General features: G+C 42.9%; 5 protein-coding genes across 8 annotated transcripts; 2 read left to right on the top strand and 3 right to left on the bottom strand.

The window, feature by feature from the left end:
- Positions 1–3: 3 nt before the first annotated feature.
- Positions 4–1,451, bottom strand: LOC6501196 (protein Fer3). Its single transcript, XM_001954706.4, has 2 exons — positions 363–1,451; positions 4–302 (listed from the first exon to the last, which is right to left on the bottom strand). Exons 1-2 carry the CDS (start codon positions 1,031–1,033, stop codon positions 164–166), a joined length of 810 nt encoding a protein of 269 aa, XP_001954742.1. The 5' UTR covers positions 1,034–1,451; the 3' UTR covers positions 4–163.
- Positions 1,452–2,293: 842 nt separating this feature from the next.
- LOC6501195 (tryptophan--tRNA ligase, cytoplasmic) lies at positions 2,294–4,218 on the bottom strand. The gene is made up of 4 exons (XM_001954705.4): positions 3,896–4,218; positions 3,411–3,822; positions 2,761–3,340; positions 2,294–2,692 (listed from the first exon to the last, which is right to left on the bottom strand). The coding sequence occupies exons 1-4, from the start codon at positions 4,092–4,094 to the stop codon at positions 2,588–2,590; spliced, it is 1,296 nt and encodes a 431-aa protein (XP_001954741.1). The 5' UTR covers positions 4,095–4,218; the 3' UTR covers positions 2,294–2,587.
- A 194-nt stretch (positions 4,219–4,412) lies between these two features.
- Positions 4,413–7,599, top strand: LOC6499384 (vacuolar protein sorting-associated protein 16 homolog). Its single transcript, XM_001954704.4, has 9 exons — positions 4,413–4,582; positions 4,641–4,830; positions 4,892–5,162; positions 5,220–5,908; positions 5,972–6,099; positions 6,158–6,306; positions 6,363–6,646; positions 6,701–7,290; positions 7,348–7,599. The coding sequence occupies exons 1-9, from the start codon at positions 4,527–4,529 to the stop codon at positions 7,493–7,495; spliced, it is 2,505 nt and encodes an 834-aa protein (XP_001954740.1). The 5' UTR covers positions 4,413–4,526; the 3' UTR covers positions 7,496–7,599.
- LOC6501194 (homeobox protein 5) lies at positions 7,600–17,990 on the bottom strand. Of its 2 annotated transcripts, XM_014911439.3 has the most exons (7): positions 17,833–17,989; positions 17,250–17,734; positions 13,147–13,413; positions 12,981–13,089; positions 12,779–12,916; positions 12,229–12,716; positions 7,600–10,482 (listed from the first exon to the last, which is right to left on the bottom strand). In XM_014911439.3, exons 2-7 carry the CDS (start codon positions 17,347–17,349, stop codon positions 10,043–10,045), a joined length of 1,542 nt encoding a protein of 513 aa, XP_014766925.1. In that variant the 5' UTR covers positions 17,350–17,734; positions 17,833–17,989; the 3' UTR covers positions 7,600–10,042. The 2 variants fall into 2 exon arrangements, with proteins under 2 accessions (XP_014766925.1, XP_001954739.2); XM_001954703.4 differs by having other exon boundaries at positions 7,600–12,716; positions 17,833–17,990.
- A 427-nt stretch (positions 17,991–18,417) lies between these two features.
- Positions 18,418–22,262, top strand: LOC6499385 (ATP synthase lipid-binding protein, mitochondrial). 3 transcript variants are annotated; one of them, XM_044714099.1, is made up of 4 exons: positions 18,418–18,571; positions 19,358–19,468; positions 20,352–20,556; positions 21,136–22,262. In XM_044714099.1, exons 2-4 carry the CDS (start codon positions 19,421–19,423, stop codon positions 21,297–21,299), a joined length of 417 nt encoding a protein of 138 aa, XP_044570034.1. In that variant the 5' UTR covers positions 18,418–18,571; positions 19,358–19,420; the 3' UTR covers positions 21,300–22,262. The 3 variants fall into 3 exon arrangements, with proteins under 3 accessions (XP_044570034.1, XP_001954738.1, XP_044570033.1); XM_001954702.4 differs by having other exon boundaries at positions 18,455–18,886; XM_044714098.1 differs by having other exon boundaries at positions 18,457–18,676.
- The last annotated feature ends 187 nt before the right edge of the window (positions 22,263–22,449 follow it).

The raw sequence follows: 22,449 nt of genomic DNA, 5'->3' as shown, positions 1-22,449 counted from the left end.
TATATTGGGAACAATTCATATCTTTATTAATTTTAAATTTGGAAATTTTTAAATAATAAGAATCCTTTTTTCAAAGGCTTAGTTACACATATGTATTGCTTTTCAGTCGGAGATCTACGAGGGATCAGTAAACTAAACTAATTATTTTCCAAGAAATCAAATTCTACGCTCCCCAATGATCATTGGCATTGTCGTAGGGCGAGCTACTGCCTCCACTCCAGGCACAGCAACCAGATCCATTCTGGCCCGTCGAGCTCTCCCGCAGCATGGCCTGTAGATGGTTTATGTAGTTAATGGCAATCCTAAAAATATAGAATAAAAATATACACCACTGGAAAATATTTGCAGATCATGTTACTCACCTCAAGCTTTCGATCTTGGAATACTTCTTGCCGTTGGGCTTCGATATGGGCAGCTTGGAGCGCAGCAAATCAAATGCCCGATTCATGTCCCGCATCCGGGTTCTCTCCCGATCGCAGGCCGTTCGCCTGTAGTCTTTTTCCATCTGCAGAGCCTTCTCCCGCCAGGCGGGATTGTGCTCCTTAGAGATTTCCACTTCGGAGCTACTTGCTACACTGCCGCCGCCATAGCTCATGTACATGGGTGGCGGGACCAGTTCACTGGGCTTCGGCTCATCCAATCTAGCTGGAGAGGCTGTTGTCATTTGGCCAGCATGCCACATCGACACTGGCTGCGGGATCACACTGTAGCTGGGTGGCAGCAGACCCATGTTCGGCGGCTCTTTATCGTATCCAGCCATCAATGTGGGTGAGTAGTTGTGCGGATGGGCCGGAGCATAGGCCAGCATACCCCCGCCATCGGGGGTCAGGGTGTAGTTGAGATTTACAGCCGACTGCGAAGTACCCAGCTCGAGGAGGACGGGCTGTTCCGTTGGCTCAGCCTCACCTTCCGACCCGCCGCTCAAATACGGTCCCCCTGTGGATGCCGGCACGGGCACCAACACCGGAGGGGGATCTCCCGGAGCCGAGCCGGCGGCGGCAGCGGCGGTGGAGCTCAGCAGTTGATCCGTCATCGTTTAAGCCGATTTTCGAATGACCGATGCAACGAAAGTTCTCCCTGGACTGGTGGCAGGCTTACCTGGACTCGATTTTTATTTTTAGTGCATTATAGGCAACCGTTCGTGATGAATGGCACTCCATCGATCGGATCCGAGACGTGACTACTCATCTAGGGATGATGAGGAGACCATCCACTAAAGAGGCCACCACTCTTTGTACGTGTGTCAACAACTAGGGTGATCTATGGCAGGGATCAACAACTAACTTGTCGTCGAGAGAATCCTTTTGTCTACCTGACACGACACACAAAGCGGCTTAATTTCTTAGCTATTGTGCCACCGATCGAGGCGCGTGTGGCAGGCTGGAGTTGCGTTCGACTTGTGTCGTCCCTCTCTGGTTTTGGGATCGTCGATCAGCGATCGCCACAACTTCAGTTTGAGTTTTTTTCTTTGATCGCTATATACAAACACCCACACTGGAGCGATCCCACATCCCACATAAGCGTAGCGTGTATTTTCGACGCATGTAAACACAAGTGTTTTAACTTAATTAAAAAAAATACATATCCATATGCCCAGTTATGAATATACGTCTATATGAAGGTGAGAATATAAAACGCTCCATACCCCTCCATGGCTGCGAACAGGCATAGCTTAAAGGTTCCCCCCAATTCTAATTTTAAACTAATTCGTTTTCCGTCTAATCCCGAAGTACAGTAGAAGATCAAATTATGGAATAACTAATAAGAATTTATGATTAAGAAACAGGGATAAAAGTAATATTATTATATACATTTTCAGTAAAAATATTCTATTTTGAAATAAACACTTTATAAATTCTTATAGGTCGGTTTAATTTTTAGTCTCAGATTCCACAGACTGTCTTTAAATCAATCCATTTTTATATATTAAAAAAAAAGAACCTTAATCATAATCTATTTTTCAAAGTCCTATCAAAGTACATTTTCTGTGAGCCTTGCCCGCGAAACCCAATTCATGACTCTGGTTTCGGATTACTCGCCACAACACACACATATCGAAATTGGAAAATTACTTACATTTTTTGCGAAGCCGAGAGTTATTTTTTTAGCTGGTTTACCAGAGAGCGCAGTTTGCCGGGAATCGGAAATGAATATTAACAATATTCTCCGTAGAGAAACCTAGACACAAGCCCTGTTTCTCTCAGCTCTCCTTGGGGCACTTCGAGTGTCAAGTGGCCATTTGGAGTTAACAAACGCATTTTACAACTCCCGAACCGAATGTGGGTCACTGCGGTGGCAATTGCAAATCGAAGCCGTTTATTGTTTTCTGCTTTATAAAAATAAACACGGTGTGTAAAAAATTAAAATAAATAGCGAGTACAATGAAGCATTAAGTGGGCGCCAATTGGGCTCAGAGCCACCCCGGCACAGATCAATTCATAAGAACTATATACATAGGAGTGCTTTAACCGGCTCGATATTGAACTAATCTTACTTAGTTCGCTTTAAGCTAATTTCATACAAAATTCTTTTAATTCAATCGATGTCAAGCAAATGCAGGTCACTCAGCGTAGGTGAGAGCTCCCTTTTAGCTGCCGAACTGCAGAGGTCGCAGTTCAAAGTACTTGTCCAAAACTTCGTCAGTAATTAGTTTACGAGCTGCCTGATGCTGCTCCACAATAGGAGTGAGGGTCTAGGGAGAAAATAAAAAAGAGTTAGTGAAGTTATTTTAAAATATCAACTGTCAACACAACAACTCACCTCCACGGCCAACTTTTTAATCTCGCCTGTAAGCATTTCGCCCTTACTGTACGCCTGTCGCACCTCCTCCAGTTTAATATCATCCTCCAGGAAGAATTTAAGTAGCTGATAGGACACATCAACATCCGGAACACCACCCAATTTACGGTGTTCCTCCACGGTGGCACGACCGCCAGAAAAGGCATATTTGTTGATTTTATTCTTGATCTGCTTGGGCGTGTCGGTCAAATACACAGCCGAGTTCTGATCACTGGCCGACATTTTCGTTTTGGCGCCTTGCAGTGCGGGAAAGAAGGTGGAGTGAAGTAGCGCACACTTCGGGTAACCCAAGCGAGGAGCAACGTCGCGGGTCATGCGGAAGTACGGGTCCTGGTCAATGGCGCAAGGGATGAGGCAATTCACTTTCTTATTGCCAAATATAAAGGGGAAAGTACTGGAGATGGCGGGAGCAGCTTGAGCAGCTGGGAAGCCGATCTTGCCGATGATGTCAGAATCACCGAAACCAAAAATTCCCTTTACTTGGTTGAAAGTCACGCATTTTTGGATGCGAATTATGTTCTGGTACATGGCAGGACACTTGCTAAAAAAACAAATATTTAATAATTAGTATTTAAATATTATTTAAAAAGAAACTAGATTTGTATACCAACCCCATGAACTCCAAGTTGTTGAAAATAAATGTCTTGTTGACGTCAAAACCCATTGCAACAATATCCTTGGCATTCTCGCGTGCCAATTTGATGGCATCCTCAACCTTCAGGTCCTTCCATAAAGTCTTTTCGTCGTCGGTTAATTGAATGACCAACGGTACGTCGAAAGTCTCCTGAAGCCACTTGGTCATAATAAAGGGAACCAGATGACCCACATGCAAGGAACCCGAGCTAGGACCACGGCCAGTGTACAAGTAGAAAGGTTTTCCACTTTCCCTCAACGAGAGGATGGTGTGCAGATCCCTATGCGAAAAGAACATGCCACGCCTGATCAAGTGGTGCGCTGGTTTGCCAGTGATTTTCTCGAACCGAGCGATAAGATCTGCATCGATTTTGCTTGACCCAAAGCGTTCTGCAACGTGTCAATAAGAAATGTTTCCAAAGGTTATTTTGAGAAACTTGTGAAGAAGAGTCCACGTGCTTACTTATCAGTTTGTCGTAGTCGACGCCCGCATCGTTGCTACTAGCCACATTCCACGGATCCACAACATCTTCAGCAGGTGCCTCCGGAACTCCCTCTTGCGCCTGGGCATCTGTGCCTGTTTCCACTTGCTCTGATTCCGGCTTGCCATTTAGTGTCAGTGCCTCCACGCCCTCCGTTATCGTCTCCTTGGTGTCCGCCATAGGAATTGCTTATCTTCAGTCTGATTGTTGATGTTTTACGAATAATTTAATACTGGCCAGTGAAATTCTCCCTTTCACATGTGAAATGAGGCGCTTATTAGGGGCGATAGAAAACCGATTTTATTTGTTGTTAGAATGATCGATTATAATTAAGGGGGTATGCTAATACAAAGAGACAAACTTTACAAGATTTCTTGTATTTCTAATATTATAATAATAAAAATACATCTAAAAATATATAAAACTTAAATAACTTATAATAATCTTTTAAATAAGGCCTATGTTTTCCAGCCGGTAATGAGTTATCGATAAAAATTTAAATGCGACAACTCTAGTAACTCAGCTGTTTGAAGAGAATGCAAATTTTCCGAAAATGCAACAGACGTAGTTGAAATATTTTTAAATACACCGGATAGAAAAACCACCTTCACGATGCCTATAATGTATAATACAGGCGAGTGGTTTAAGGTGCGGCCAGACTACTATAGGTAAGTCAAATTTAATTCCAAAAGTTTTCGCCAATAATACGCCCACTTTGAATTGAAGAAAAGTGGAGCTGCCCACGCCCAATTGGCCACTTGATCTGGAATTGGAGTATATGATTTTGGCAGCGGCTCCTTATGGAGGTCCTTTGGCAGTCACGCGGGATACCACTAAATTGGTGCCCGTCAAAGGTTCTACCAGGCCAATGATTCGTATTTTTGACACCACCGGAAAGGAAACAGGTCATATTTTGGTAAGCTTATCTCTTCTGAAAATTGGAAACATGTATCTATTAAAATTTAAACTTTTTGCAGTGGAACCATGGAAAACTCATTGCGATGGGTTGGTCGGATTTGGAGGAGCTGATTTGTGTCCAGGAGAACGCCACCGTATTTGTATTTGACATGTTTGGCCGGGAAAAGGAATCCTACTGTATTGGCGACGAGGCCAGCGTTACCAAAATTGTGGAAGCTAAAGTGTTTCAGTCTTCTACCGGCACAGGAGTTGCCGTTTTAACCACATCCGGCCGGGTCTTTTTGAAACAAAATAGTACCAAGGCAGAGCGTCAGCTACCAGATATTCCCAGTAATTATTGCTTTAAAATTCAATAAATATGGTTTTAATTGATTATGTTTTAAACAGATTCTAGCATTAACTGCTCGTGCTGGGACATTGTCACCGAAGGTCGCAACAGCTACTGCCTCCTGGGCAGGGATCGAGAAATTATCAAGCTGTTTCCCGATGAAAAGCTTCCCACCATTACCGCAAATCTTTTCGAAAAGCCGCACGACCGAATCATCAAAATCTCTGTATCGTACAACCACCAGCACTTGGCATTGTATACAAACACCGGTCTTTTATGGATGGGTAGCGTTGATATGCGACAAAAGTATTGCGAATTCGATACAGGCCGCAAAGACATGCCCCTCCAAATAGAATGGGTCATGAACATAGACAACAGCGAATCTGATGCGGTGGTCATATCCTACCCTTCCTATTTGCTAATCGTAAACCGCAAAGCTGATCGGAGCGACTACCACTATGACCCTGTGCTGTTTTTAGTGGCGGAAATGGATGGCGTTCGAATTATCACCCCGACCTCCCACGAGATGATACAACGTCTGCCAAAATGCGTGGAGAATATATTCGCAGTGAATAGTCAGGAACCGGCAAGTTACCTCTTTGAGGCCCAGAAGAAATTCGAAGAGAAATCCTACAAGTCCGATGAATATCTCAGTATGTGTCGGGATAAAATGTCTTTGGCGGTGGATGAGTGCATTGAGGCGGCATCCTACGAATTTTGTCCTGAGACCCAAAAGAGTCTGCTAAGGGTGAGTTTGAAACGCTCTCAAGATAAAATTTATATCTGAAATTAAATGATTATTCTATTTTAGACGGCTCACTTTGGCAAGGGTTTTATTTTAAACCATAATCCTGATGAATATATGCGTATTATGAGGATACTGAGAGTCCTCAACACCCTGCGACATGAGAGAATCGGAATACCACTAACTTTTAAACAGTAAGATACAATAATTATGTATCGAAAAAGATATAAAAAATAATTCATCTTCATGCAGATTCACCCACCTTAATCCGGAGGTTATACTAAGCCGATTGGTATACCGAAAGCACTACGCCGTTGCCATTCAAGTAGCCAAGCACTTGAACCTACCAGAGTCTTGGATTTTGGAGCATTGGGCCTACGACAAAGTGCTCAATGATTCCAGTAAGAGAAACAACTATCTCCATGTCTTGAATACTAAGATATTGTCTTCTTTTTAGATGACGCCGAAGTGGCTCGCAAGATAACTGAAAAGTTTAAGAACCCCTCTGTTGAGGGCATATCCTTTTGCAACATAGCAACGAAGGCTCATCAGGCGGGACGGGATGAATTGGCCACTAAGCTTCTAGAACTGGAGCCTCGTACTGCGTTACGCGTTCCCTTGTTGATCAAAATGCGCAAATTTGACCGAGCTGTGGCCAGTGCCACGCAGTCTGGGGACACTGAGCTGATTACTCAAGTGCTCCTGGAGATGAAGATGCACATGATGCTCTCCAATTTACACGTATGTAGTTTATGATTCAGGTTAGGCTTCCGATTAATCAAAGATGATTTCCAGATGACAATTAGAGACCATCCTCTGGCATTGAATATGTACAAGAAGATCATGAGGGAGTCAAATCGGGCCGGTCTTTATGGCATTTACAACACAGAAGACGACCAAAAGGCAATCGCAGAATACCACTTCGAGAACGCAATCGAAACGAAGAGCCTCGAGTCGAATTTGTCACCGATTACCAATGCCTACACCCAGGGTCGATGTCTTTTGGAAGCGGAGCTCTGTACTGATTACAGTCGGCTGCTCAAGCTGCAGAAAACCTTCGAGAGTAAATATAATAACATATTCAGTGGACTGTCGGTCCACGACACCATCCTCGAGCTGCTGCATCTTGGACAACTGAATGAGGCAGAAAAAATCAGGAACGGCTTCAAAGTGCCCGAGCGTCGTTTCTGGTGGCTGCGAATACTCACGCTCTCGGAGCATCAGAGGTGGGATGAACTGGAGAAACTGGCCAAGAGCAAGAAGAGTCCCATTGGCTACGATCCATTCGTTGATGTTTGTTTAAAACAGCACAACGCCACTGAAGCGAGGAAATACATTCAGAAGTGCAGAGACAACCGCAAAGTACACTGGTATATCCGGGCAAAGTATGTAGGACTAAGATTTTAATTTATTTTTCTTGAATAACAATATCCTTTTTGTAGCTTATTAGACGACGCCATTGACTGTGCGTTGGAGCAAAAGGATATACATAGTCTGTGTGAAATAAAAAAGAAGGAGGATGTTGTGAACGATGGAGATCTGTTGAGAAAGGTCTGCAACTGCATTGCTGCTCTGGAGTCTAGAAAGTAGACGGAACATTCCTATATGCAAAGTGTTTAAATATAATTAATATTTATTGATACCTATGGTTACCACATATTGTGCTATTTCCCTATTAAATATATTTAAACGAGTTTGTTTTCGAAGGACATTTTATTATACATATGTTTATGTAGTATGTAATAGATCACATAAAGCAAAAAGAGAATATTTTACTACATTTTTGTTTCTTGTGATTGATGCTTCATTTTGTGGCTTGAGTTGAGTCGTCTGATGTGTTAAAATTCCGCCCTATTCTCTTTAAAGAAGCTTCTGCAAGAGTCGTTCCTGGGTTAGATTCGGGCACAGGTATAGTATTAGTTAATTTTTTTATGTTAATGTCGATGGTTTATGTGTTGACTTTAGTTAATTCTCTACGTATAGTTACGATTTTAGTAAATTACAATTACAATACATTATATAGTACATAGTAGGTAGATAGAGTATTAACTAATTTATTTTATTTATATTTTTTTTTTTTTATAAATTTTTATTCAAGAGTAGTTTTATTTATTTTTTTTTGTGGTTTCTGTTTTGCATACATATATTTTTAATATATTTACGAACATAACAGCAGTCTTATATAAGATGACATACTCATTTTATTGTTTTCATTAGAGGGATTTGAGTTCATTATCATATTGTTCGAGTGCTCTGGCAGATGTTTCTCTATATAGATATAGATCGATAGAACCAAGTATCAATATACTCTATATAGAACCAAAAAACACTCCCCCAAAGACAGATCCTTGCTCTCTACATACATTTATAAAAGTTGTTTTGGCTAAACTAGTGCGATCCGATCGTACGGATCGCTAAGCGTGTTTTTGTTTTTTACCTCAATATATTTGTATTAAAATGTAAGTATGGGCTGGTAGGCTATAGCTATATAGCAGTGGTTATGAACGCAGAACTATTTAGATAAGGTGCGAATATTTTTTTAAGACGCTGGGCGTCTGCGAAATGCGGTCTGAAGTTTATTTATGTTTTTTTTGGTTTTTGGCGCGCCTGACTACGTAAATGTATACTTGTAAATATTTATGATGATCTAAATATATATGCGTATATATATCTATGTATATTAAATTTCATTTTTGTTCTTTTTGAATGCTTAAGGAACCCGATTCTGATAGGATAGGAAGTTCGATTGAATTTTGAGGCATGCAATGAAATACAATCATTAAGAGTATGCACAAGGATATTTTTTTGTGTTTTGTAATCATATCGTATATTTTGTTGTATGTTTGTTTTTTTGTTTTTTTTTTTTTAATTTTTTGTTTTTAGGGAGACTTTACATTTAGGGACGTTTGAACACTAAAACTATACAATTACAATACATGCACGGACACACTCACACAACTACAGACGTATGCTCTTGTGTATAAATAATATAATTTATAATTATAATACTATAACTACTGTAGAGTTATTGCGGCTCCTAAGCCGGTTCGCAGCTTCAGTTTCAGCTTCGACGGTTCGTGGGCTTCCCCTTAAAATTTTTATCTAACTAGTTTCTGGTTTTGTTTTTTGTTTGTGTTTTTTTTTTTCAAATTTTCGACATTCAAATTATTAATTTCTGCACATCCCAAGATCTTAAAATGGATCAGATCATTTTAATTGGCTCACACGAAATTGTCTTTGTTGGCAAGTTCGGGACCTTTAATTTTTCTAAGATTTGTGTTTCTTTTGCCAATTAATGATATTAAATTTAAACCAACTGGTTGGGGGAATCCCAATAACCTTATTCTATTGAAATTGTACAGAGGAAATTTTCGTAAAGTTATAAATAGATGCGTTCAGGGCATTCCACCTTCCAGTCGCCTTGAATTCTTCTTGTTTTTTTTTTGTTTTATGCAATTATGAAATCAAAAATTTAATTTAACTACAATAATGACTAGTTGAAGACATACCTTCAAATATATTTACTAAATTTGTTGTTTAATTTTTTTTTCTGTTTTTTTTTTTTCGCAATTTTTGTTTATGTATTTAGTGTGTATTTTTTTTTCTTTTTTGTTTTAAGAGTTTAAGAATTGTCTAAAGCCGATTTTTTAGAGAACGTTTTCATAGCTTTTCTGTTGTTTGTTTTTATATACATGATTTAAATTTAGGGTTCAAGAATTTCCTTTTAAATATTGCTGAGATTTGTTTTGGGTTTTAGGTTTTAAGTTTTAGGATGTGGTGGTAGATGATATATAATATTTGCAAAATGCATGGAATATGTTAATTTTTTGTTTGCATTCATATTTTGGAAGCCAATGGAAATTCTTGCTTCTTCTGGAAAACTTCTCTAACGATTTAAAGGCGGCGCCTGCTTGAGACCCTTCCTTCCTCTCCATCTCCATATCCATCTCCATCTACTCCCTCCTCTCTCTTCTACTGAATCCTTTTCCCATTCTCCCTTATTGACGAATCCTCTTGCTCCGCCTCTTGTCCGGTTCATTAGTCAGTTAGTTAGTTACAACTTCATCACAGCCAGCTCCTCGGTCGCTTTCAGTGGCGCTCAGCGCTTCAGATCTATGCGTCTCAGATCTCAGATGGTCAATTGATCGTTTTCTTGAAGAGATTTTGGTGTATGTGCTCGTTCTGCATTGCGCACATTTGGCCCACAGCAACGGTCCGCAAGCCACCGCCTCCGCCACCGCCAACATCCGGCTGAATGGTCGGACCATCGCCTCCAGTGGACAACGACATCGATTTGGATGCTCGCAGATTGGAGAAGAACTTCTCTTTGATGGCCAGTGCCGAATATTTGTGCTCAATGAATGTGGGCGAGATTTGCATCGGCGTGGTGCCATGATGGGAGGAGCCTCCGCCTCCGCCGCTCCCGGTAGTGAGTGGTGGTTTCGTAGACGCAATTGCTATGGACATGGACCTCTTGGCGGCACCACCGACTGATGGCGGCGGTTTGCTGCTGGAGTCGCTGCTGCTGTGGTTGCTGTTTGGATTGCTGTGGTTGTTTGAGCAGGAGTAAGAGGTTTCTGCAATAGGTAGAGAGAAAAGGAAAAGAAGTAACGAAAAACATAAAATAAAATCAAAACAAAACAAACGGAAACGGAAACGAAAACGAAAACGTAAATGGGAAACCCATAAAACTAATCCCGACAAAGCTTATGACAGAGAGATATATAATAGAATAAAATATAAAATAGTAGGAGAAGAATAAAATATTACATATTGCACTAAATCGAGAGACGTCTTAAAATTATGAGCAGACCCAGTCGCAACTTAAACATATTCGTGTAAATGTGTGGGTTTATGTGTTTATGTATATCGTATATAATTAAATTCAATTTGCTAATGCTTAGAACATAAATAATACTTTCTTTTTTTTGTTTTGTTTTTAGTCGAATACGAATAGTACACTAATCTGAGATTAAATCAAATTTTAGTTGGTAGCGGTTCTAACATGAGTAGTGGCCTGATGGAATTTGAAAATTTGAAATTATTCATTAAAATTATACATTTTTGTTTTTAGTTATTATGTTCTAATTAAATTAAGAGGAGATCAGACGTTGTAAATAGTTTAATAATACAAGCATGATAGTCATACATACAAATAATAGTGATTCTAATTAATTCTCTCATTTTTAAATAATACAAAATATTGCACAATCAATGCGATTTGTGTGGATTTCATTGGAAAATAGATATATATATGATATATGATACATTGGGATATCGAATCGATTAGTTAATGGGAGTTTTAAACTAAAAACACAACTTATGTTCCTGGTCTCTAAGCAAATAAGCAGTCTACGAAATGTGGATATCCATTTGGATATTTTGGTGAGTGAATGAGAGTCTGACTTGGCGCCCCCCTTAAAAGTTTCCTAAATCCTAGACGTATACGGGAGCTCGTCAATGCGGCGGCTTGGGTGCCGGTGCCGGTGCCGGTTGCGGTTCCAGCGTCAGTTTGCGGTGCATCAGTAGCTGCTTGAGTATAGGCTACGTCTCATCATTGACGGCGCCAGCGCCCACAACTTCAACGGCCGCCGCTGCTCCTCCGACCTCCTCCTTGTTCTCCGTGATGCTGGCTATCGCCGCCGCCACGCTCTCCGAAATGGCATCGCTCTGGCCCTCATCGGTGTCCATCGGCTCGACCAATTCCAATTTACCCTTCTTGGTCAGCTGCGGCTGCTGCTGGGGAGTGGGTGAGCTGCTCTTGCTGCTGTTACCGCTGATACTGCTCGTGGGACTAATGGGCAGTACATGGTGTTGTTGAGGTTGAACTTGCACTTGCACCGGCTGTTGCTGTGGCACTTGCGGTTGCTGCTGCTGCTGCTGCTGCTGCAACTGTTGCAGCTGGGTGGGAGTGGCCGGCTCTTGCAGCAGAAGTATGTTGGTCTTCTTGGCCAGCGATGCCACTAGCGCCTGTTGGTTGGCATTACCATTGCCGCCATTGGTGGTGGTGGTGAAGGTCAGCGTTTGGGTGTTTTTGGTGGGTGAGGTGGCAGGTGTGAGTATGCCCAGGTTGACCAAATTCGGCAGCGGTTTGTTGCCATTAGTGGTGACCGTGGTGACCTTATTGCCATTGAGCTGCTGGTGCTGTACGATGTCGACGGCGGAGCCGCCGTTGGCCACATTGGTGGCCAGCTTGAGAATCTTGCTGGCCGTTGCATTGGCAGCCATAAGATTGCTTACCGATTTGGCAGCCGGTTGGTTGTTGGTTTTAATGGATACTAAACCGAGTGTGCTGCGCATTAAATTGTTGTTGTTGCTGTTACCTGTTGCACTGTTGCCGCCGTTCTGCTGCAGGATCTGCTGCTGTTGCTGTTGCTGCTGCTGCTGCTGATGGTTGGAGACATTGGTCAGTGTAACCACATTACCGGCATTAAGCTGTTGCAGTACACTGCCGTTGCTGGTTACAGCTGCAGTGTTGCAGGTGTTGCCATTGGAGAGACTGCTGCTGCCGCCGTGGCAACTGCTGGTACTGCTGGACATATTGCTGATGCTCGACGGACTTAGCGAGCCAATCGACTGTGACGGCGAATTACTGCGCTGGATGACTGGCGGCGGGGGATTGGAGCTGTTGCTGTGCGAGCTGTTGCTGCTGCCAACAGCAGATGCCGAAAGAGCAGCGCCATCGGCCACCATTAGTTGGGCACTCAGCACGCTATCCGGCTGCGAGTTGTGGGTGTGCAGGGCGTGATTCTTCAAGCCCTGTGCCGTCTTGTAGCTCTTGCCACAGTGGCACTTGTAGCCCTTGCGAACTCTAAAAGATATTTCTTAAATTAATAAACATTCTGTGACAAAAGAAAAGGGTTTAAATCCCACCTTCCGTCCTTCTTGTGACCATTCTTCGAATGGTACTTGATGCCATTGACGTTCTTGTAACGCTTCTTGCATCCTGGAACCGGGCAGGCGAAGGGTTTCTCATTGCCAGGCGTGCCATTGCTTCCGCCACCGGAATGCCTACAAAATAAGGACGCTATTTGTAAGAAAAGACCTCAAGAATAATCATTATTCTCCCACACACCTGCTGCCGTAGCGCATGATGAACTCGGAGCTGAACTCCTCGGTGGTCCAAGAGTCATTGCTATCCTCCGACTCAGTGACTACCATTTCATCTTCATCCATTTCGCTGCCTGCAAGAAGAAATAATTATTATTTATACAGAATATTTAAGGAAATAATAATCTTGCCTGTGGGGGTGGTGCTGCGGTTGGACGAGGACATGCTGTAGCTGTGGTGCTTGATGGCCAGCTTCCGCTTGAGCTCCACGTTGCCAGTTCCATGACCGTTCGAGGAGCTGTTGGAGCCGCTGTTGTTGGTCGGCGGGGCGGTGTTGTGAGTGGCCAGGAATCCAGCCTCCTTGCGGTTCTCCTCCGTATAGAAGCGCAGTATGTAGCTCAGGGGCAGGCAGGCAGGCTGGGCCTGCTCCTTTTGTTCCACCACCTTAGGATCATAGTCTGAAATAATAAAAAAAATGAATAAATGAATCAAGAGCTTCTAAAATATATCATAAATATTCTCCAAGAGATTACCCCAAGAATTAAAACCTGAAATCATTGCAGACCCTGGCCCGCAACGAGAGTGAAACAAGATTAGCTAATTAAAAATTCCCTTTTGTGTCGGGAATTCTGAATTCCAACCGGAATGCGGGTTGGCTGGCTGGCTGGGCCAGAAACCTGCATCCAAAATTCGTTTGCAACTGACTGCTGTGTTTGCACTGAAACAAGTTCAGAGACATTCATGTGAGACGACCCACAGCCCGGCCAATTTATTATTAAAATGTCGAAATAAGTAAATAAGCGAGAGTGCACGTAGATGGGATGGTATGTCATGGTGTCTGGGGTTCTCACTAGCCGGGTTAAGGGCAAAGCAGGGCAGGAGGAGGACCACATGGCTGACATGGCGTTTGGGGACAACATCTTTATCTTATCGGTTGAACAAGCATAAGCCGAAAGCTCGCTTAATCAGTGAGTGCATAATAACAGGTGCCTTCGTTCTCCCCTCTATTTATATGGGGGGGCAACCTAACCTCCATGGTGGGTGAGTGGGTAAGTGAGTGAGCGGCGCAAGGCGAGCGCACGCTTTATTTCTCAATTAAATCATTTTGGTGCGTAACTGTGTCAGCGAGACCATTTGTCATGTGCTCCTCCAACCCTGCCCCCACCGATTGCAGTGCCAGTTAACAGGTTGCTGCTAAACGCTAAGCCAACATGGATCAGTTATAGATCAGTACTATGCATATGCATCTCCTTGGAAGGTCAGATTTTGGATTATTGTTTGAACCAAAACATATGCCGTATATTAGATATTATGCGGAACATATGCTTTCATTTGGAACTGCTCCTCCTCTCCTGCCCCGAGTGGTTGCTTATCAGGGCGAAGTGCGATTAATTTTGCGGCAAAGATTGCGGCGATGGGATGCCTACGTGCCAGGCAATCGATTGATGACACATACTGAGACGGACATGCGAGAGTGTTGCGAATATTACGCACATAATTCCACGTATTTTTAGTTGCCATATTTATAAAAAAAAAACGTATATTTGCAATTGAAAACGGGCTGCTGAGCTGTTAACTGCAATCACTATTTGCCTTGGCGCCACGCCCCCATCCTTCCTTCCAATACTGCGTCATTTGTTGCGGTCAAATAAGTTCAGCATGGAACATTTTCTGCTCCGCCTTCATTATTGTTATTATTTTGTTTTTTTTTTTTCGTGATAACCTCTCCAGCGATTCATTCTCTCTCCGATTGGCTCCGATTCCCTGTAGGTGACACTTGCCAACTGCCCCTCTGTGCCAGTATCGGAGTATTTTCCAAACAACTTTTTAAAACAAATATGATCTAGCTAAATATATATACAGATATATGTATGTATGTAGGTACTAGCTAGTACGACGCATATCGTACGTTTTTTGTTTTTTTTTTTTTTTTTTTTAAACAAAATTACCGCAGATGCCTTCGCTTCTGAGTTGCCTCTCACTTCTGAGTCATGCACTTGTTGCAGAATTTCGAAAAGATAACAAATTTGTTTCGGTTTCTGTTTTTGTTTTCATTTCGATGGCAGTTCAGTGAGTATACTCTGACTGAAAACTTTCCAATTGCCGTCGAAAAGGCGCATTCCTTGTGATATTTGATAAAAAATACAAAAGTCGTTGGACTGAAGAGACATCGGATCGTATTCATGTTGACACTGCAAGTGCCAGCTGGTAGCTGGTGCCTGGATAGCGGCTAGGAGATCATATTCGCAGATGGTTTAATTTAAACAGGCGTTGGCGGGGAAAAGCCTGCCACAAAACAGAAACTATGACTAATAATGACTAATATTTCTTTATTCTAAATTTAATGAGTAACTATTTAATGTTAAATATTAATATTTAAGAACAATTTTTAAGTGCAGTGTAGAAGCAGCCAATTAGGAGAGATAAAATTGGGGCACAACAGGTGCCTGGCAACTGTGAAAAGGACAAACCTGAAGGTCTCGACCGCCTTTTGTTGCCATGCCAAACCGAAACGATACGAGGCGGATACGGATGCCGATTTCAATTCGGATTCCGATTCGGAGCACGGAGCACGGAGCCCGGGACTGAGTGGGAGTGAGTGTAACGAACGAACAACGCCCAGAGAGACTCGGTGATAAGGAGAATCCAGAACAGAACAGAACATACCACACATCGAATGTCCTTCAAGATAATGAAATAATGGGCAGTTATAGGCCCAAGCTTCTCACGCAATGGATCCAGGGATACTTGTATGGGAGGGATGCGGGTTTAGTTTAGGGGTGGCAGTTGCCATGTGGGCGTTTGCTCGAAAGCTTTATGTAATGCCCCTGGACAAGGAGGCCTGATGGGTGAGGTGGTGGGTGGTTGGCCCGGGCAGACGCCATTGCTGCTGTATCTGTATCTGTGTTTGTGTGTGTTTCGGTGTTATCACGCAGCAGTGGCAAGAACAAAACAGCTGCCAACGTAACTGTAACTGAGTCAGCTGAGCCACCCCTGCACACCCTTCCTCTGTACCAGCCCCTGTAAGTGGAAGTGTGAGCGAGAGAAAGCAGGCACGCATGTTGGAAATAAATAAAGCCCCGCACCACCACCACCACTACCACCATTAACCGTTGAAGCAACCCCCAAACCCCTCCAGCACTACCACCTTTGGCGTAGGCTCCTAAGGGGTAGCTTCCGGTTAGCTAACAATACTTTTTTATGGCATCTTCCCCAGAAAACTGGATCCGTTGATAGATGGCTTTTAAAAGCAAGACTTTAAGTTAAAAATAAAATCCCCCCCTTCCTCTCCAGCTAACTACCAAGCCATGCCCATGACCAGCACTGGGCTTACGTGTATTGATTTTCCACCCCCCAACCACCCCTTAGCACCTGGATGGCTAAAATTAGAATTTGTTTATAGCGCTGGGGTAAAAGTGCACACTCGAAATGATTAATTAGGCAGTGGGGGGATACTGTCACGTGGATTGGCATCAAATAGCATTATGCGTGGGTTAAAAACAAAAAAAAGGAGGAAATTGGAGCGCATCTCCTCGCAGCGGACGCACAGAGACACCTGTCTCGAAATCGAAAACGGACGCGAAACCAAAACCCAAGCCAAGCCATGCGGACAGGTCAAAAAAAGGGCGCACAACTCGCCGGTTGGCAGTGCAACAACAACAATAACAAGATGCTGTGCTGGCTCACACATACATCGACATTAGTATACACAAACACACCTACATATATATATATACATATGTTATTGAATGGATCACCGGCTTTTTGCTTGCTTTGTTTTGCTTGTAATGCCCTCTCGGTCGCACCCATGCCATCCAACGGCGGCGATCATGGAAAGAAGAGCATCGCATGCTGTACGCGCTTGGAATTGGGCGTGTGTAAACCGACGCATACTGGTGTAAGTGAACAGGTAGGCTTACGGGGCAAAGGTGTACCCGTATGTCCGGCCTGTGGCCCTATTGTGAACGCTTGACCACCATCGATTTTGTCCCCAAATGCATTTCAATTGACATTTTAGCAGACTAGAGACCGTACAAAATGCAATTCATCCAATAAAAACAACATTCAATTCACCACGAAGCCAATAATTACACACACACACACACACCAAAGCACAGAACACACACTATGACACCGAGTTATATGCCGCCGCCGCCGACACCGCCAATTGTATATATGGAGTAAATAAATAGAATAAACAAAACACACCGACATATCACGCGACGGACTAATGATTATCAGCGGCCAGTGCGCCAAACTCCCGCGTAAATTTCAGCCCCCTTTCACCGCTCACCTATGTGGGTGTCCTCGATGTGTGATATTAGATCGCTCAAGCTTGGAAATGTGATGCCGCAGCCATTGTATTTGCAGACGTTGGTCAGGAACACGGCCATATCAGTCGTATCAGTCGAGTCGGGCTATGTGACTGCTCGTAGTTATGTAAAGTTGTTCGGGGAATACTGTTGGCGATGGATGCGCGCCTATCGGGTGCCGCCTATCGATAGTCAGCAGCGGGGGCGGGACATGGTAGCGATAGTTTGAACCCTGGATTTGATCTCCTTCAGCTTTAAAAACTAGGTTCTTGATTTTAAATTTGATTGATCTGTTAAATGCAGCGAAATTCGAGTTATCAGTTGAACCTCGTGGCTTGCAGTTGTTGTATTGTGGTTATTGTTGTTGTTGGCGTGTTGTAGCTGTGGTGTGTTTCGGTCTCTGGCGTGCCCCACACACACATACACTCATGCGCAAGAGCTGCTGCTGCTGTTATGCAATTGAGGGCTGCAACGACATACAAACGGGGTGGGGGTGGGGGGTCGTGGGCAATTTAGCTGGGATCCAGGAAAAGAAGACAGGATAGAACCACCTGATCTACTTACAGCATTCTGGGCTTCGAGTGTGTGGCCTTCAGAGTTGCGGCGAATTAAAACACAGTCGAACCGACGTGACGCGACACGAAGCGTTATGCTGCTTGCGGCTGTGTTAGTGTGCGTGGCTATGGTGAATAGGCCAGAAACGGGCTAACATATCGATAGTCGATTGCTGCGGAGGAGAATAAAGTTGATTCGAATTTATTATTATTTTGTATTTTCTCGTTTAACTATCTTGTTTAGCCGCATAGATGACCCGCTTTGAGGAATGTTAGACTATTAACGTTCCAAGTGAAAAGAAATAAAGTTACTATTCGTTGCTCGCTTATTTTACGTAGGAATAACTCAAGTTAAAATCTGTACGAAAAGTAGTTTCCATATATACAAAAATTTCATAAATTACAGTAATTTAAGGTTACAAGTAACGGAAAAACAACTTCTGAACCTGCTATCATTGTGAGCGCGAAAACCATATAATTCAGAAGTACTTGCACTGGGCACACTGAAAATACCGATAGCTTGCTGTACAACACTATTTAAAATGGCAAATTCACCATGCCGAATCAACCCTGCACCGGTTTTTGGCAACACTGCTTTAGGGATTGCTAGCACCACTTTAATTCCATTTTCTTTCGACTAGAAGCTTGACATTTAGATTTCTTGTTTAAGAAAATTATCAATTCCCTATTTGCATAGATTGCAGTCCATTAAAGGCCTCAAGTCGCCTGTGATAAGAGATTCAAGACCGGCAAGTACTTCCAAGGGTCATTTCCAGTTCACCACAATTCAAAGGTTGCAGACGACAATTCGAGGTGATAGATTTAAAGCACTCAAGATCGGCGCCGATTTAAAGGTAATTGACCTTATTCGCGGCATATGCATATTTGGAAGGAAAAACACCCGCGATCGGCCAAAATACGAGATGCGATAGGGACCGCGGCGGACATTGCGCGCGCACCTATCGAACCTATCGTCTTCCAATTCACCACATTGGGGTCTTTGCGGAGCAAATTCGCGCCCCGTGTTCAATACGGTTTCCACTGTTGTGAAGGGTTTGTTCGAAGTGAGTCGACGGGGTCTGCGCTCTCCCATACATATAAATTTTCATGGCAGCCAGCGGAGCACCCCCCTGGTTGGATAATCAAGTGCCTGCCGTCGAAAGCGCCTCAGAATGTCAGCGAAATCTTTTTAAAATCGTGTGAATTGTGAATTTTTTCTCAAAACGTGTTCAATGGAATCGCCATCTTGCGGCTCACACACACATGTGACAGTTGTTCGTGCGTGTGTCTGGGAGTCGTTGCGTCACTGAGAAAGTCGGAAAATTTAGCAGAAACCCATTGAAAATCCGCAGAATTAAGCTTAATTCATTTGCCAGAGTTAAAATTCGTCTGCATTTCGATTGTAGAAGCGGAATCATAATTTTTTTCGCACATTACGTAACAACTTCTGAGGCGGCTGCGGCGTTTGACATTTGACAGCTGAGAATCCAACTATTGCCCGATCTAACCCGATATATTCGTCTATATCTTTGCAGAGCTCCGTGCGCTAGCTTCAATTTTGTCGTAAGCAAAATCTAAAAAAAAAAAATCAACCGAAGATGTTCGTGTCGACAGTCTCTCGCATTGCCCCCGTTGCCAGGAGCGCTGTAAGTACAATTCGAATGAGTCTGTGTACCTTGCGGGAGATATAATTGTTACCATCAGAGAGATTACATAATGTGAAAAGTGCATCGATTTTCCTACTGCATTGAATTTCTATGCTGACGACCGCTTACATGCCGCTGTGGTGAACTTCTTCCACTGTGCGCGGTGAGAAAACACGGACGGCACACAGTTACATAAGTTGAGGCCGAGAATTGAGGTTATGTTCATGTTGCTTCTGAAAGCAAAGTATTAACTTCAATTAAGATCATTTCAGAACTAAAATGTAAGAAATGAATGTTGATTTTAGGAAATGTATAAACCCACATGGGAGATTGTATAACATCTTGTTGCCAACTCTGGTGTCTCAGCCTTTTGGTTGAGGTTAGAACTGGCGAAAGCTTTCCAAAGTTAAGGGAGGAGCAGTGTGGGGGAGGTGGAGGTTAGGGGACTATGAAATAATTACTTATTTGTTTATTACATTATTTTTTGACAATTATTGGGGAAAAGATTTCCCTACACAGCTGAGCCGATCAATAACAATAGCCACTGCCAAAATGCCAGTCTAAAATAAATTACTTAATGATTGCATAACTTGGCATTAGCCTACAAAAGAGACAGAGCAATGAACTAGTGATAGCAACATTTTTTTTTTAAATTTGTTAATTTGTATTTAATAAATTTAAGCAATCTATAGATACTTTCCTATTGGATCTTAATTGCCAAAATAAAATGTATATTATTAATGTCATTTTTGTATAAAGTTCATTGAAGTTTTGAGTCTTTAGTTTGTAATACCATTAGATATCAGTATCTCCAGCAAGGCAACACTATATAGTATCTTATTTTTTAAATTTTCTATTAAACACAACCATCTTTCACTTTCAGCTCCTCGCCAACTCCAAGCAGTACTTGCGACCATTGAGCAGCGCCGTCATCAGCCAGAGCCAGACTTTGGCCGCTCAGAACACAACTCCCGTTGCATTACTGCCACAGATCAGGTCATTCCAGACCTCGCCAGTCACGCGTGACATTGATTCGGCTGCCAAGTTCATTGGTGCTGGTGCTGCAACAGTCGGTGTCGCTGGATCCGGTTCGTATTGGTTTTGTTGTCATCTTTTTTAACGATATTTAACTCCTCAACCAGGTGGAAGTCCTCAGCGTATTTGTCTCGTCGCTTACAGTCAGTTACAATCCAGCATCTGGGGCACACACAACGAGTATCTGATTACTCTCTTATTTTGCCCCGGGAAGGTCTGAGAATCGGCCAAGCCATGTTGTTTCGCTTCGTGCGAGGCTCTATTTTCTAGCAGGAAACCTGTATGATTACAGGGCGAGAGTACCAGAAATCCTGCCCAGGTGTTGCCGTTGCCCAGCAACCGCCGCCTGATGGCATTGAAAACTCTCGTGGCCAGCCTTTTTAGTGCGATGTGCTTGCTGCCTTCGGGTAGAACTCAATTCAGACTAATCTGTGACTGACTCCCAAGTGAAAGGAGGCAAAATGCGCATAGGATGTCCCCCAAAAAGCTGTATTTATGTTTTTATACGAATAAAGAGCATAAACACAGCTTAAATCTTCGGCTTTGTCGATGATATTGTTTCCATATCATATAATTCTAATTGTACTAATGCGCTATTTTTGTTCTTTTTCGACAACAAACCAATACAACAGGTGCTGGTATCGGAACAGTATTCGGTTCCCTCATCATCGGTTACGCCAGGAACCCATCGCTGAAACAGCAGCTCTTCTCCTACGCCATTCTGGGCTTTGCCCTGTCTGAGGCCATGGGTCTGTTCTGTCTTATGATGGCTTTCCTGCTGCTCTTCGCCTTCTAAGCGGGCACACATTGATTGCTCGACCTTGTTTCCTGCAATCCTGAGTGCGCGTGTGTGGCTGTCGTCTATCGGATGGCAGTTGCATCAGCATCCCAGCGGTGGCAGAGCGAAAGTAACCAACAACACAACAACTTCAAGCAACAACCAGAACAAACAACATCAATGTTCGTTTTTCGATTATTAATGATATAATGATTGATTGATTGATAGCTAACAAGAACATCCTGTACCACTATCTAATTATAAATACCAACAACCACATAATATATGTAATTTTGTTTTTAAAAAACACTCAACCGAGAACATAGTAGTCGCCTAAGAGGAGAGGAGAACAACCCACAAACACACATACTTTAAGTTGGAGAACTAAAATATCAGCAGTCCAAGGAGATAGAATTGGATAGACGACTTGACACATTCACGATCACGATTGAAACGAAAAGTAAATCGAACGGCAAAGATTAAAATTAGATTTTAATTGAAGCAAGCTTCAAGCTCATTTTTGGTCTTGCCAGCATCCTCGGATGGAGTCTAGTCGCTGCACCCCTTGCTTCCCAATCCGGCGTAGGATCTATCGCGTCCGCTAACCAAGGCTCTCTCTCTCTCCCCCTGAAGTTCTTGGACATCGAACGAAAATCTCTAGCGGCAGGCAGTGCGCGTGAATGATCACTCTGCTATGTAACATCTCGAATTGGAAGCGAGATCACGGGTGCGGCCAGGGCTGAATCCGGGGATTCTGGGCTGTACCTCATGCGCGTTATGGTTCTGCATATTTTTTTCAATTTAAGTGGCGTGTACTGAAAACCTATTGTTTCACGAGTTTTGTATCAGTTTCCTTAATGTAATCGCTAATTTTATTGCCACTTAAAATATATTACGGATATGTACTAAAAGAAGTTGCAACTGAATTAAGCTGAGCGAAGTTGAATTGTGAAATAAAGATGAAGTGAATGTGTAAACGAATGGAAAGTTGTTTTATTAAAATGGAAATCTATTAAAAAACTATAATTGTAAAGAATTAAATTATTTGAATAAGGGCGCCACAAAGGCAACTCTGATTTAGTCAAGATATGAATCACCCTGTATTACTGCGTTGCCAGACCATTTTATTTTCGACTAATAATTCCGGTTTCTTTGGGCAAAAAAAATT

This window comes from Drosophila ananassae, chromosome 2L, assembly GCF_017639315.1.
Source record: "Drosophila ananassae strain 14024-0371.13 chromosome 2L, ASM1763931v2, whole genome shotgun sequence".
In the NCBI taxonomy this organism is placed as follows: Eukaryota; Metazoa; Arthropoda; class Insecta; order Diptera; family Drosophilidae; genus Drosophila; species Drosophila ananassae.
This window is presented reverse-complemented; position numbering and strand designations above follow the sequence as displayed.

Bases quoted from the DNA above. Each gene is read 5' to 3' on its own strand.
- LOC6501196 (XM_001954706.4), bottom strand. From the start codon at position 1,033: ATGACGGATCAACTGCTGAGCTCCACCGCCGCTGCCGCCGCCGGCTCG. The intron at 303-362 runs GTGAGTAACATG...CTATATTTTTAG, and splicing joins TCCAAGATCGAAAGCTTGAG to GATTGCCATTAACTACATAA.
- LOC6501195 (XM_001954705.4), bottom strand. From the start codon at position 4,094: ATGGCGGACACCAAGGAGACGATAACGGAGGGCGTGGAGGCACTGACA. The intron at 3,823-3,895 runs GTAAGCACGTGG...GACACGTTGCAG, and splicing joins CGACTACGACAAACTGATAA to AACGCTTTGGGTCAAGCAAA. The intron at 3,341-3,410 runs GTTGGTATACAA...TTGTTTTTTTAG, and splicing joins AACAACTTGGAGTTCATGGG to CAAGTGTCCTGCCATGTACC.
- LOC6499384 (XM_001954704.4), top strand. From the start codon at position 4,527: ATGCCTATAATGTATAATACAGGCGAGTGGTTTAAGGTGCGGCCAGAC. The intron at 6,100-6,157 runs GTAAGATACAAT...ATCTTCATGCAG, and splicing joins ATACCACTAACTTTTAAACA to ATTCACCCACCTTAATCCGG. The intron at 6,647-6,700 runs GTATGTAGTTTA...GATGATTTCCAG, and splicing joins TGATGCTCTCCAATTTACAC to ATGACAATTAGAGACCATCC.
- LOC6501194 (XM_001954703.4), bottom strand. From the start codon at position 17,349: ATGGCCGTGTTCCTGACCAACGTCTGCAAATACAATGGCTGCGGCATC. The intron at 13,414-17,249 runs GTGAGCGGTGAA...TTATTATTTCAG, and splicing joins CATCGAGGACACCCACATAG to ACTATGATCCTAAGGTGGTG. The intron at 13,090-13,146 runs GCAAGATTATTA...TTCTTCTTGCAG, and splicing joins CCGCAGCACCACCCCCACAG to GCAGCGAAATGGATGAAGAT.
- LOC6499385 (XM_044714099.1), top strand. From the start codon at position 19,421: ATGTTCGTGTCGACAGTCTCTCGCATTGCCCCCGTTGCCAGGAGCGCT. The intron at 19,469-20,351 runs GTAAGTACAATT...TTTCACTTTCAG, and splicing joins CCCCCGTTGCCAGGAGCGCT to CTCCTCGCCAACTCCAAGCA. The intron at 20,557-21,135 runs GTTCGTATTGGT...CCAATACAACAG, and splicing joins AGTCGGTGTCGCTGGATCCG to GTGCTGGTATCGGAACAGTA.